General features: G+C 48.9%; 1 protein-coding gene across 2 annotated transcripts; it reads right to left on the bottom strand.

Annotated features, from left to right (window-relative positions):
* Positions 1–2,909: 2,909 nt before the first annotated feature.
* RLBP1 (retinaldehyde binding protein 1) lies at positions 2,910–12,443 on the bottom strand. Of its 2 annotated transcripts, XM_006192569.1 has the most exons (9): positions 12,192–12,291; positions 11,233–11,236; positions 10,660–10,742; positions 10,257–10,385; positions 8,857–9,061; positions 7,069–7,247; positions 4,847–5,005; positions 3,806–3,916; positions 2,910–3,474 (listed from the first exon to the last, which is right to left on the bottom strand). In XM_006192569.1, the coding sequence occupies exons 3-9, from the start codon at positions 10,669–10,671 to the stop codon at positions 3,316–3,318; spliced, it is 954 nt and encodes a 317-aa protein (XP_006192631.1). In that variant the 5' UTR covers positions 10,672–10,742; positions 11,233–11,236; positions 12,192–12,291; the 3' UTR covers positions 2,910–3,315. The 2 variants fall into 2 exon arrangements, with proteins under 2 accessions (XP_006192631.1, XP_014421420.1); XM_014565934.1 differs by lacking the exon at positions 11,233–11,236 and having other exon boundaries at positions 2,951–3,474; positions 10,660–10,739; positions 12,184–12,443.
* Between the last annotated feature and the right edge of the window lie 278 nt (positions 12,444–12,721).

The raw sequence follows: 12,721 nt of genomic DNA, 5'->3' as shown, positions 1-12,721 counted from the left end.
TGAGCAAGCTTCTTCCCCACACCTCCCTCCACTTCCTATCCCCTATAAAATAGCCAGACCATTTTGATCTAAGAAAATCAACTTGCAAAGAATATTACCTATAAAAAGCACCACCTGGGAGAGACTTCAGGTCCAGGGTGTTAGCTGGGTCGACGCCCGCAGCTTGCCCGTGTGGTTGGCACACAGCTGTGCCTCTCCTGATGCTTCCTTATAGGTTTGTTCTTGGTGACATTTATCTGCAATCACTCGCTCTCCCAAGGGGGCTGATATATTTTTTGTTACCTTTCATTAACAGGCCCCTCAGCTCTAGCCCTGCAGGGAGTACTTTCCCATGGGCAGGACCGGACATCTAACTGGATGGCCCTCCATCTGCAGGACAGCCTCCTTCCTCATTTCTTTCTTTGGTATCCCCTCCTTAGAGGAGGTTACATGTAGCTGAGTGGTTGGGAAGACATTACAGGCAGTCTAGCCTTGAACTGCTCAATCTCTCCTCAAAGAAGACATGGTCTTTTCCTGCCTTAATATGGTTACCTTGAGAAATTAAATGTGCCCACTTACACATTTCCTGCCTGAAGGCAGGGCGACTTCTGGTCACGGCCCCAGGAGGACATTGCTCTAATTCTGGGACAGATAGCCAGGCATAAGCTGCTGCCATCCCACAGGGATTTTGCAGTCCTGCTCTCTGCTCAAGAAGAGCGAAGTGCAGAGTTTGCCTTTAAATCCAATATTAAAACTATGGGTCCTTTAAACTCTCACCTCCTCCCTATGTCAAAACACATGACTTGGAGCAGTACACATTGGAGCTACCTGGGGAGCTGGGAAAGGTCTTGCTCTCCAGGTCACACCCCAGCTTTAGTACTTGAGAATTTCTGGGTGGGGCCAAGGCCTCAATAGTCATAAAGCTCCCCAGGAGGACCTGCAAGGAGGTTGCAAGCCACTGCTTTGGACTCTCTGATTGGTCCTTCAATGTGCAGTCCCCTGAGGATCTTATCAAAATGCAGATTATGATCCAGCAGATCCGAGGCGGCACCTAAGATACTGCATCACTAGCAAGCTCCCACGTGGGGCAGACGCCCTCCTGGGAGCACACGTTGAGTAGTCAGGCTCCCAGGTATCCTGTGAGCTTCCAGACCCTGCACTGCTGAGCTTCCTCAACACCAGAGCCATGCCCACCATTGAAAGTGGGAAGAAAGGAGGTCCAATTCACCCTGAAGGTGACTCTTCAGCTCTTTTTCGGATTGACTTAAGACCTGGGCATCCCTCTTCCAGGAAGACTTTGCCAGGACACCAGGCAGCACTAGCCTCCTCCAGCGCCCCTTTGGTAAACTCAAGCCTCTAAGCAGGGGCCAGTCTTGCTCAGAGGGTCTCTAAAGCTGGTGGCCCATTTCCTTCCTGAGACCTCCACCCATACCTTAATAAGTGCTTCTGTCTCTAACAGACGATGTTTCCCCAAAGGTCCACGTGAAGATGGCAGAAATGCATCATTGTGACTTCCCAACTTTTGCTGTTCAAATTACTTTCACGTGACAGAAACCCTGCCTCTTCCCAGATGTCTCCAGAAAGGGAAGTGTTCTGTTCAGCAAATGGTTGTCATAAAAGTCATGCTTTGTTGTCTCCCTTCCCATATCTGGTGGCTTTCAAGAGTATTTTATTGTCCCTCTTCCTCGCTCTCATTAATGTGGGGGTGGTGGCCACTTGTAGGAATCCAGCATGCAGGCAGCTCGGATTTTGTGAGACCGAGCACATCAGATTTTAACATTAAAATTCATAGTCTTCAGGCATATTCTCCCAAAGGTGGCACCCTCATTCTGGCAAGGTCAGCCTCAGCCTGCTCCTGCCCAGTCTGTCCCTGCCGTTTGTCTCTGGGCATGGAGGGGCAGTGCAAGGACATGGCCAGCAGGGGGCGGTGGCAGCCCACAGTCAGGACTGACTCACTGTGTCCCAACCTTACAGCTTCTTCCTCAGAAAGCACCTCGGCTTTCCTGTCAGAGCTAGCCCTGCTGTCTTTAGGGGGGACCCTGGCATCCCACTTGGATCTGCATAAGAGCCAAAGCTGCCCCAAGAGCCTCTGCCTGCAGTTTTCTCCAAATCTTGATCTCATTTATAAATTAGAGCCCCCACAAATCAGAGGGTGGGACTAGGAAGGCTCTTGGCAATTAGGGGCCCAGGAAAGATGGGAGTCATCCAAGAGGGATCAGCCACTGTTTCCCTCAGATTTGGGACATAACTCTTACAAAACAACTAGAAGTACATCTTGAAAGTTTGAAAAATGCTCTTCCTTTTAATTTCTTTAACTCAGACTCATCCCTGCCCCTTCTCTACCAAAACCTGTGCTGTTGGGTCACCAGTGCCCTCTATCTTGGCAAATGCAAGTCTCCATTCTCTCTTTTTTTTAAATGGAGACACTGGGGATTGAATCCAGGACCTCGTGCATGCTAAGCACATGCTTTACCACTGAGCTATATACACTGTCCCTCTTCATTCTCTTTTCATTTGACCCCCTCAGCAGCATGTTTGTGCCCTCTCACACTAAACTTCTTAGCTCCAGATATTCTAGGAGATCTCTTGGGGTGATGCTGCTGAGTCCCCTTCAACCAGAGCAACAGATACCATCTGTCAATCTAAGTAAAACCATCCATTGAGGCAAGGGGTCTGGAGGAGGGAGCTTTTGGTGGAGAGACCCCCATGGATGGAAGGAGGGGCACACAACTGCCACCCTTGAAAGAGGTCCAAGCTTCTGACCATCACTACACATGTCAGACTGCACCTGACCAAGGGGACCAGACCAACCCAAAATGGAGCCACTTCAATGCTGCTTCCACCCTGGAATTCCAGGTGGAAACCCCTTAGCCTGCCTATCAGCCACCAAGAATATTGTACCTGCCAGATCACTTGCTTTTATATTCCTCCCCCTTTTATCTTCTATTTTATACTTTTACTGGGGGCGGGTTGGGGGAGAGACTTTTAAGCCAGTCTCCTTGCCTATTTTCATAGACCCTAAATAGCAAAACTCTATTACAAAGGAAATCATTGAGAAGCTTGATTAGAGTCTTTGAAACCCAGCCCTACACAAGTCTGTCCTAAAGCTTCAGAGGCGGTAGGAATAGAACTCTCCTCAATTCTTGCTCAAGGGAATTCCCCTGCTTTATTGCTCCCCAACTTGGGAGGAGGGTGACACCTGAGCTCACCCAAGCTTAGTGAGGTTCAGGGGAACCACAGTCCCCCTGAGCAGTCTTTTCCCCAGCCTTATGGGTCCAGGACAGCTAAGGAGAAGCCCGAGGATACTAACTACAGGTTGGATGGCAGGAGACGTTCTCAGAAGGCTGTGTTCTCGGCTTGGGCCCGGGGACCAAAGAGCTTCTCGGCAACAGCCTTGCCGTCATACTTGGGCTGTGTGCCCCCAAAGTCGGAGGGCAGGATGTCCTCATCGAACTCCTGGAAGAAGTCGGAGAGGTCTTCTCCATGGACAAAGACCTGCAGGGAAGCAGGGGAGACAGAGCTGAGCAGGGGATGCTCTAAGGATGGGAGTTGGAGGTAAAGAAGAGGGACAGGAGGACAAAGTCACATATGCCATCTCTGCCTAGTGATGTCCTTCTCCACAGTCCTTCTTGTTGTGCTGTCTGTGGGATCCACTCTGTTCAGGACCATGGTACAGTGTCAGAGGAGGACTCAGGTGGGGTCCTCTCTTCTTCCTATCTCATCCCTCTGGTCTCATGAACCCTTTCCTGCTACAGCCCCATTCACTCACTCGCTCACACACACCAGACGATCATTGGACATCTTCCCTATGTGGCCACACACTTACCCGCTGGAGCAATTTGCTCTTCAAGAAGGGCTTGACCACGTTGTAGGTTGTGGTGAAGTACCACGGCTGGTAGATGAAGTGAATGGCTTTGAACCGGGCTGGGAAGGAATCCTGCAGGGACAGAGAGTGCCCCACCACAAGACCCTGACCTCACGGGTTCCCACTCACTCCCCTACTGCCTCTCCTCATGACATGAGGACAGAGTTGTCTCACACTGTAGCCCCAGAGGACTGCCCATGGAAAGTTCCATCTGTGCCAGCAACTGGGGCGCTCTGGCTTCACTGCAGCCCCAAACTGCAGGAAGGAAACCCCAGAAGCCACGCAGCCCAATCCTCTCCCTGCTGATGCATAACACCTTGTAACTGCATGTGGAGTAAAGAAATTAAATGGTAATCTTACTTGGTTTTTAGGTGACTGAACTTTTTCAAACCCACTCGCGTGCTGAGTGGACTGCAAAACTATTGTAGACCAGAGGGACACTATTGTTATGCCTCACTGGCCTTCAGCCCCTGCCATGACCCCCACCTCTCACCCCTCCTCTCCCAGAGAAAGCAGATTTAAGATTAGCTCTAAGAAAGGACTTCTGACACGTCAGTATATAGGACTGAGCTGTCAAGGGAGTTAGAGATAGCCCTTTCTCAGGATAAATTCACTTTCAGAGAGAGGCAGCATGACGTATTTGGACAAAGAATGGGATCCCAGGTCAGAAGGTGTAGGTTCAAGTCCCACCTCTGCCACTTTACAGGCATGTGACCTTGAGGAGTCACTCAGATCTCTCTGTCTAGGTTTCTACGTTTGTAAAATGAAGCAGGGAAGCAGGGAGAGAATGCTTTTGAGGAGTAAATGAATTAATGAATGTGAATACTTGGCAAACTATCGATCACTACAAAGTGTGTGTGGTCAGGGCTGTGACTGTCATTGCTCTTTTTGGCACTAAGTGGTTGTCTTCTCAGGTCCCTGCCAGCACCGCTAAACCGGGCCAAGCCTCCCAGCCTCGCCGCCTGTGAGAGGCTGCTAAAGGACAGGGCTCTGAGGCCTCACCTGGAGCATGTCCACCATCTTCCTGAGATCGGAAGCCCGAAGCCCGGCAGCCTGCTGCATGGTAAAGCCCCTGAAGTTCTCGATGATGCAGAAGCCATTGATTTGAGTTTCCTCATTCTCCAGTAGCTTCTCCAGGATGAAACAATATGCCTGCAAGATCTTGGGCACAGAATGAACAGGCTGTAACCCACAAAGATAGTTAAGACTCAAGGTCCCAAGGGGAGAGCTAATTGGTATACTCTTTACCAGAGGTAATTTGTCACAGGCTTTGAGCTGGGTACAGTCCACCTCTGTGAATGTATCCCAAGAAAATAATCTTCAATGTCATACCCATGGTAAGATGCCAGAGTGTTTATCCCCGTACCCTTGTAATTGTGAAACAACCTAAATGCCCAGCAATAAGGGACTGGTGAAATTATGGCATATTCATGCTATGGAGTATTCTGGAACAGTGATATATAAGATTAATGACAGGGGTGGGTATAGCTCAAGTGGAAGAGTGCATGCTTAGCATGCACAAGATCCTGGGTTCAATCCCCAGTACGTCCTCCAAAAATAAATAAACAAGCCTAATTACCCACCCCCATTAAAAAGACTAATGGTACAGAAAGATATCCATTCATGGTATATTATTGTAGAATATGATCCCATTTTTATAAGAAAAGGTGTGTGTGTGTGTGTGTGTGTGTACGCACATGTGCAAGCACATATGTTTTTAGGTTTCTAGAAAACATAGGCTGGAAGGATGTTAGTGGTAGAAATCTCTGGGTTTCTCTGAATTGTGGATAATTTTAAACGTGATTTTTTTTTTTGGTATTTTCTAAAATGAGTAGATATCACTTATGTAGTAAAAAATATTTGTAAGTCTCCTCTTTATATACATATGTATGCCTCAGTCCTAAAGCCAATATCTTACAGAGTGGAAAACACTTACAGGCATCCTTAATACAATCGGGAACAAGATAAGGATGTTCGCTTTCCCCACCACAATTCAATTCTGTGTTGGAAGTATTGGCTAATGCAATCAAATTTGTTTCATTTTGTTTTTAAATAAAGGGCATAAGAAGTAGAAAAGGAAAAGAAAAACAATTAGCTCCATTTACAGTTAATAGGATAGTGCTCTTGAAAAACTCAAGAGCATCAATTATAAAACTGACATAAATAACAAAAGAATTCAGTAAAATACCAGGATACAAAATTAACATACAAAAACAATAATCTCCACAGATATAAAAATAATCAATTAGATATAATGGCTGAGAAAGCCTCACTTATAGCAACAACAATAAAATAAATACTTAAGACAAACTTAATGACAAATGTGCGTAACATTTGAAAGCTTTAAAACACTCCTGAAAGCTCAAAATGTGAAAGGGAGGTCATCCCTTGTCTGGATAGTACCACTGGCCAAGGATGTTGCATTCATAAAGATGCTAATTCTCTCCAAGTTTGTTATTTACATTAACGTTATCCCAGTAAAAACTCCTAACATTTCTCCTGGAGCTAAACAAATTAATTCTAAGATTCATAATGGAAAGTAAATACACAAGAATAGCTAGAAAAGCCTTGAAAAAGAGGAGCATTAAGGGTAGAACTAACCCCAACAGATATTAAACATTCTATACCATCTTTATAATGAAAACAGTGCAGTACTGGAGCATGAATAGAGAGATGACACAGAGTAGAAAATCCAGAAATAGACCCACGTATATATGAAGATGCAGAATATGATAAAGATGGCATCTCAAGTCACTGGGGGAAAAGATGGACTTTTAAATAAATGGTGTTGTGACTAGATAGCATTTTCTAAAATGAGTTTGTATTTTTTTTAAGGCTTAGTGGCACAAACCCCAATTCTGCAACTAGGGCAGCTTTCTTAAGGGCTTGACAAGTGAAATCACATACATATACAAATGCAAAGAACTCAGGCTGCTTAATAGGTTGGAACTTGTGTTTTTCAGAATCTCTCCCAGCCCACTAAGCCCTGTTCTCTGTGTCGCTCACAGCTTTCAGCATTTGGCAGGGCTGATCCCAGCTCATGGCCCATAGCTGTCACTCCCACTTGGCAGGGATACCAGGGGCAGCCATGTATTGGCCAGTGGGCCCAGCCTACAGAGCTGCTGGGTTTTCCAGCTGCCAGGAATGAAGGTCCAATGGAGGCCAGGTTTGGGGAAAGGCACCCAGCCCCGGAGATAGGAGGAGCTAGGCAAGCCCCAGCTGACCTCATCAAAGGTGATTTCTTCAGAGTCCCAGTTCTCAATATTGAAGAGGAGGACCACTCGGCCATACTTGTCCCGACTGGAGAGGACACCAGGGTAGCCAGCCTCCACAGTGCAGCGGATGGCCTCCAGGGACAGGCTGTCGAAGAGCTCTGGGTACTGCAGCCGGAAGTTCACGTAGCCTGGCAGAGGAGAGCAGAGGAGGCTCCTCAGGGAGCCAGCGCATCCAGGGGTGGCACATGGTGGGGGTGCAGAGACTTGGACTCCTGCCTGGCTCCTCCACACACCTGCTGTGTGTAACCCAGCAGGATATTCAACCTTTTTGTGCCCCATGTTTCCTCTCCCCAAAAGTGGGAGGATAATATCAGCCTCTCTCACCAGATTACTGTGGCAATCAAAAAAGATTTCAGATATGAACATCGTTTGTAAACTGGACAAACAAGAAGTGTGATTCTAAATCTGAGGACGATGATTACTTGCTCTTTTTCTCTTTCCTGTGGGTAGAGGCACAGGTTTCTCAGCTGAACACAGGATCAGCTGAGTGGGGGTGGGGAGAAGACCCCCAGATAAAATCCAAACCCCTAGCAGGACACAGAGGCCCTTTCTGATTCCAGCTGTACCTCTACCACCCACTAACCCCATCCTGGCCCATCCTGAATGGGTCCCCGCCCCTCTGCGGTTGTCTCCACTCCAACCCTGGAGGGGCCAGGTCCAGAGGAGGTCTTCCGGGAGCATTTGCCAAGGGAAAGCCACTGACCTCCTTGCTCGTCCCCAACACTCCGGGCACGCTCCCTCCACCCAGTCCTCATCCTGGCTGTTCCCTCTGCCCTACTGCCCTTCCCCCAGGTATCTTATTTCCTTTGAATTTTTCTTCAAAAGTTGGCCTTCCTAGCCACTTCACCTAAAACTTCAACCCCTCAGTCCTTCATATCCACCTCCTTTATTTTTATCATTATCCCTTCTTACTCTCTAACAGTCTTATTCATTTTTATTTTATTTGTCTGGTTTATTCTTTCCACCCTTAGAACATAAGGCCCACGAGGGCAGGCAGTTCTTGTCGGCTTTCTTCTCTGATATATCCTTTGGCCTAAAACAGTGGTTGGCAGAGCACAGCAGTGAATTAACATTTACAGAAAGAAAGAATAAGGAAGAAGGGGACTCATTAGGCTGTAGAGGGCCTGCTCAGACACGCCTTCCCTCGACCGGCCCCAAGAACTTGATTTCCTTGGGACACTTGTCTTCAACCAGTGGGTACAGCCAGGGCAGTTCTGTCCTTGGGGCTCACTCCCAAGGCTGGCACCATCTTCAGTTCCACTCTGCATGATGTTTGGGTACCTGCGGGGAGTCAGGCTCATACCCGCCTTCCCTGCAGTGCTCCAGAGCCAAAACCTAGGCTGAATGGGTCGGGGAGGGGAGGGAAGGGAAAGGAAACTCCTTCATCTTGGACACACAATTTGGGTGACTCAGTTCTATTTATTGAGTCCCCAGACTCGGAGAGAGGAGAGAGAGGGGCTAGATCTCTAGGAATCTTGTCCTGCCAGGCGCATTCATTCATTGTCAAAGCTGAAAGAGATCTTGAAGGCTATTTCACTCACACACCCATTTTACAGATAAGGATAAAAAAGGCGCAGAGTGACTTGCGCAGGGCAGGGAATTGGATGGAAGTGGAGGGGTCCATCTCCTCAGTTCCTGGGTGAGGGTCAATACCATCCTCATGACCTCCCTCCTTTACCCCCTCACTCCCCACCCCCCTCAGCCTTCCCAGGGCTGTCCTTCCAGTGCAGGCCTCACCTCTGAGCAGCTCGTAGGCTCGCCCCACGTCGAACTTGCGTGCGCGGATGAAACGCAGGAAGAAAGCACTGTCCTTTCCCTGCACCCTCTCGGCCACAGCCACTGCCAGCTCCTGCCCAGAGGCTGCCTCTGTCTGCACTAGTTCCTGCAGCTCCTGCACCACCTCCTCCCGAGTGTCCTCTGTCTCATTCAGCTCGTCCTTGGCCTGGAACAGAAGTGGGGTGCAGGCACGAAGTCACAGGTAGGCACTGGTGTGGAAGTCTCCTCCTGGTGCCAGACCCACTGAGGGGCAGAGGGGGCGGCAGCTGGGGTCATCGCTTCTCTGCCCACAAGCGCAGCATCAGCACCGGCAGCATCTCAGATTGCAAATTACAGTCATTGGAGAAAATGAGTCAAAATGCTCATCCCGGGTTTGTTTGCAGGAGATAGTCCAAAATCTACACTTACTGGAGCCCTAACTTAGCACACTGCTAAGGCCTTTAAACATGTTATGTTATTAAATCTTTGCTACAACCCATCACAGTAAGGTTGCTATTCCTATCCCCATTTCTCAGGGTGAGCAGACTGAGGCTCATAGAAGTCAAGATATTCTTGCCTCAGATCACCCAGATAAAAATGGGTAGAACTGGGACTCCTATACAGGCTGGACTTAATCACTTCACTCTGCTGCCTCCCAGGCTCATTTCTGATCTTTTCAAAAACAAAGATACCAGGCAAATGGCAACTTGCCCTCTGCCTAACATTCCTCCCCTTGGCTGAGCCTGGAGAACTCCTCAGCTAATTCTCTCTTTGGCATGAGGGGGGAAAGCAGGTCTAGGGGAGCTCAGAGCACCTTTCCCTTGAGGTGCCCAGGGAACAGAGATGGATAGGAGTCCAGGCCCAGCTCAACCCCAAGACCTCTCTGCCAGCCCACAGTCTGATAATCTCTGAGCTTGTCCAACAACTTTCTTTCATACTGAAGGCAAGACCAAGACAGGGAAGGCAGTTTGCTCAAGGTCACACAGCAAGTTGGAAGTCAATCTGATATTAGAACTCAGGCCCTTTCCTATCCATTGTGGGCAGCAGTTGGATCCCTGTTCTCCAAAGCCACTTGCAAACCAATGTTTCTCACATCTGAGTCTAGGATGGTGCCCTGGTTCAGAGGCTCTAGGTCCTGGCATTGGTTTCAGGGAGCCCTGTTGGTGCTGTAGTCTTGGAATAGGCTGGCCTGGATGTCTGCTCACCCTGGTTGCTGCTTTGGCTCTGACCTTCAAGATAGCCCCTAGAACAAGCCAGTCCATTAGGTCCAGGATGACCTGGAGAGCTAGTGCTGGGTTCTTTCTACAGGAAAGAGGATGCTGTCAACATTCCTCCTTGTTGCCTCCCTAGCCTGCCCCCTTGCATACCTGGGGCCATCTTACCTTCTGCAAGGTGTGGCGGGGCAACTGGCTGCATTGGCCAAAGACAGGCCCATGGTCTTTGGTTGTAAGCCGCTCCAGTTGGGAACGGAGTTCCTGTTCCTCTTCAGGCACCAAGCGGAATGTGCCCGCCTGGGCAGAGAGAAGCCAGGAAAAAACAGGAAGAAATCCCCATCAGCCTCAGCAAGCCAGTCAAATGGGCCTGCTCAGGCCCTAAACTAGTGCTTTTGCCCAAGGTCATTGTTAAACTGTGTCCTTTTGGGTGGGGTCAGGGACCACAGAGAGGTTGTAGGGATGAGGGCCCATAACCCCAGGCAGACCAGATGATGGAGAAATGGGAGAGAGAGGAGAAGGAAGGAGGGAAGGTGGAAGGAGGAGGGGAGCCCCAGGGCACAGGGGTACTCACCCCCTCTGACATGCTGTCTCTGGAAGACTCGGAGTACTGAGAAAAAGAACCTCACTTCTGTCCTGGCCTCTCCAGGCAGCCTCCTTAGGAGAGGAAGTCAGGGCTGCAGTGGCAAGGAGAAGCTGTTCTGTTATTGTCTCAGAACAATGGATCTCAAACTTTTGAGTGCAGCAGAATCACGTGAAGCATTTGTTTGAAATGCAGATGCCTGGGCCCTGCACCTGTGATTCTGACTCAGGAGGTCTGTCTGGGGCCTGGACATCTGCACTTTAAAGCAGCACCCCTGGTGGCCCTGAAGGTGTTTCCAGATATTCTCCTCTCCCACCTAAACATCCCCTGCTCCTGCCTCTGACCTGGTTCCTGTTGTCACCTGTTCATTGCTGATAAATGGCAGAGGTGGGTTTTGAATCTATGTCTGCCTGACACTAAGACTTGATTTGACACCTAGAACATCTCCAGACAAAGTCCCTAGAAGAGCTGGTGTCACAGAAAACCCTTTAGGGTCAGAGAGACCCCGGTTTGAATCAGGCTTTGTCATTTACCACCTGTCTGACCTTAGACAAGTTATTTAACCTTTCTGAGCCTCAGTTTCCTCTTCTGCAAATTGGGGATAATAACCATACCTACCAAATAGAGTTGTGATGAAGATCATATAATTTCTGTATGGTACCTAGCACAGTGTTTTGCTCTAAAACATTGTTCCTCTTCTCTTTCTTAGCATCATACTGATCATTATCCCAACTTGCACAGAGAGACTTAGTGGATTCCAGGCAATGTCTGAGGGTCTCCCATTTCCTGCCTCTCCCACTCCACAGCCCCAGCAAGGGAAGTTCTGAGAGCTGTAATCCACCAACAGGAACCAAATCTAAGTCAGCTTTCTGGCAGTAGACTTCCAGATATGTGGGCATAGATACAAAACAGCCTGAAATGCTGCCGTGCTGTCACTTGGGTTTTGCTGAATCAGAAATGGAGAGGCTGATAGAACTCCCCAGGAAAGGAGCTCAGATGGGAAAGACAGTGGCTAGACACCCCCAGCTAATGAAACAGATCATCACGTCAAGATCCCAGATCACAGAAATGGAGGGTTAAGCCAGTACAGCAACTCTTTTTTAAGTATGCCCAGTCTACTAACTGTGATTTTTTTAAAATATTGATTTATGAGCTGTTTACAATGAAAAAATACCCATCCTCATTCCAGGTCAAGGCTGTTGCAGATAAACTACAGAATGCCCAATTACAAGTGAATTTCAGATGAATGAAAAAATTTTTTTTGAAGTGTAAGGATAGGCTGTACAATATTTGGGACATTACTCATACTCAAAAAGTATTTGTTGTTCATCTGAAATTCATATTTAGCTGGGTATCCTATACTTTTATTTGCTAAATCTGGCATCAGGTTGGTCTAGCCTAACCCAGAGAATGGCCAGTTGATTTCAGTTTTTTGGGCAGCGTGGGGCATGGTCTCCCCACCACCATCTCCTCACCCCAGTCCTGGGTTCCCTGGCCCAGCCAGTCCCCTGCGACTGACTTACCTGTCAAGTCAGCAGCTTCTCCTTGGGGTACTTGCTGCCCGTGTCCTCCAGGACCCTGGAGGTTGCCTCCACTGGGGGCGTGGTCCAGTCAGCAGGCTGGGATTAGTGTGTCACAAGGAACCTCTCATGGCCCACAGTTTCCTGTTAAATCGGGCTCACAGGGAGGCCCAGATTGGGGCAAGTGACGCATCCGGGGGGAGAGGGGATCAGCTTGGGCCTGGCTGGAGGCCCCTCAAAGCCCTCCTTTGTGTGCGTCTGCTCTGGAGTTCCTGCTCAGCCATGTGGAAGCCGGGCTGTAGGGGTGGGATCTGGGTCAGCCTCATTCCCTTCTCCCTGTCCTCTCTCTCATCACGCGGTGGTCTGAGAAAGCACACCCCAGGGTAAGATGTGCACGAGGTGGAGGGAAATTTTAAATGTGATTGTAGATGAAATGGCAGCTGTGATGAATCCAGGCCTGTCACCCTCCCCCCAGCCCAGCAGGGCCTGGCAAGGTAGGGGCCAAGGAGTGGGGCCGGGTGGGAAATGTAGCT

Source organism: Camelus ferus, chromosome 27 (genome assembly GCF_009834535.1).
Source record: "Camelus ferus isolate YT-003-E chromosome 27, BCGSAC_Cfer_1.0, whole genome shotgun sequence".
In the NCBI taxonomy this organism is placed as follows: domain Eukaryota; kingdom Metazoa; phylum Chordata; class Mammalia; order Artiodactyla; family Camelidae; genus Camelus; species Camelus ferus.
Note: the sequence above shows the minus strand (reverse complement) of the source record. Positions and strands in the feature narration are given on the sequence as shown.

Bases quoted from the DNA above. Each gene is read 5' to 3' on its own strand.
- RLBP1 (XM_014565934.1), bottom strand. The intron at 9,062-10,256 runs GTAAGATGGCCC...CTTCTGTTCCAG, and splicing joins CCCGCCACACCTTGCAGAAG to GCCAAGGACGAGCTGAATGA. The intron at 5,006-7,068 runs GTCAGCTGGGGC...TCTGTGCCCAAG, and splicing joins AAGAAATCACCTTTGATGAG to ATCTTGCAGGCATATTGTTT.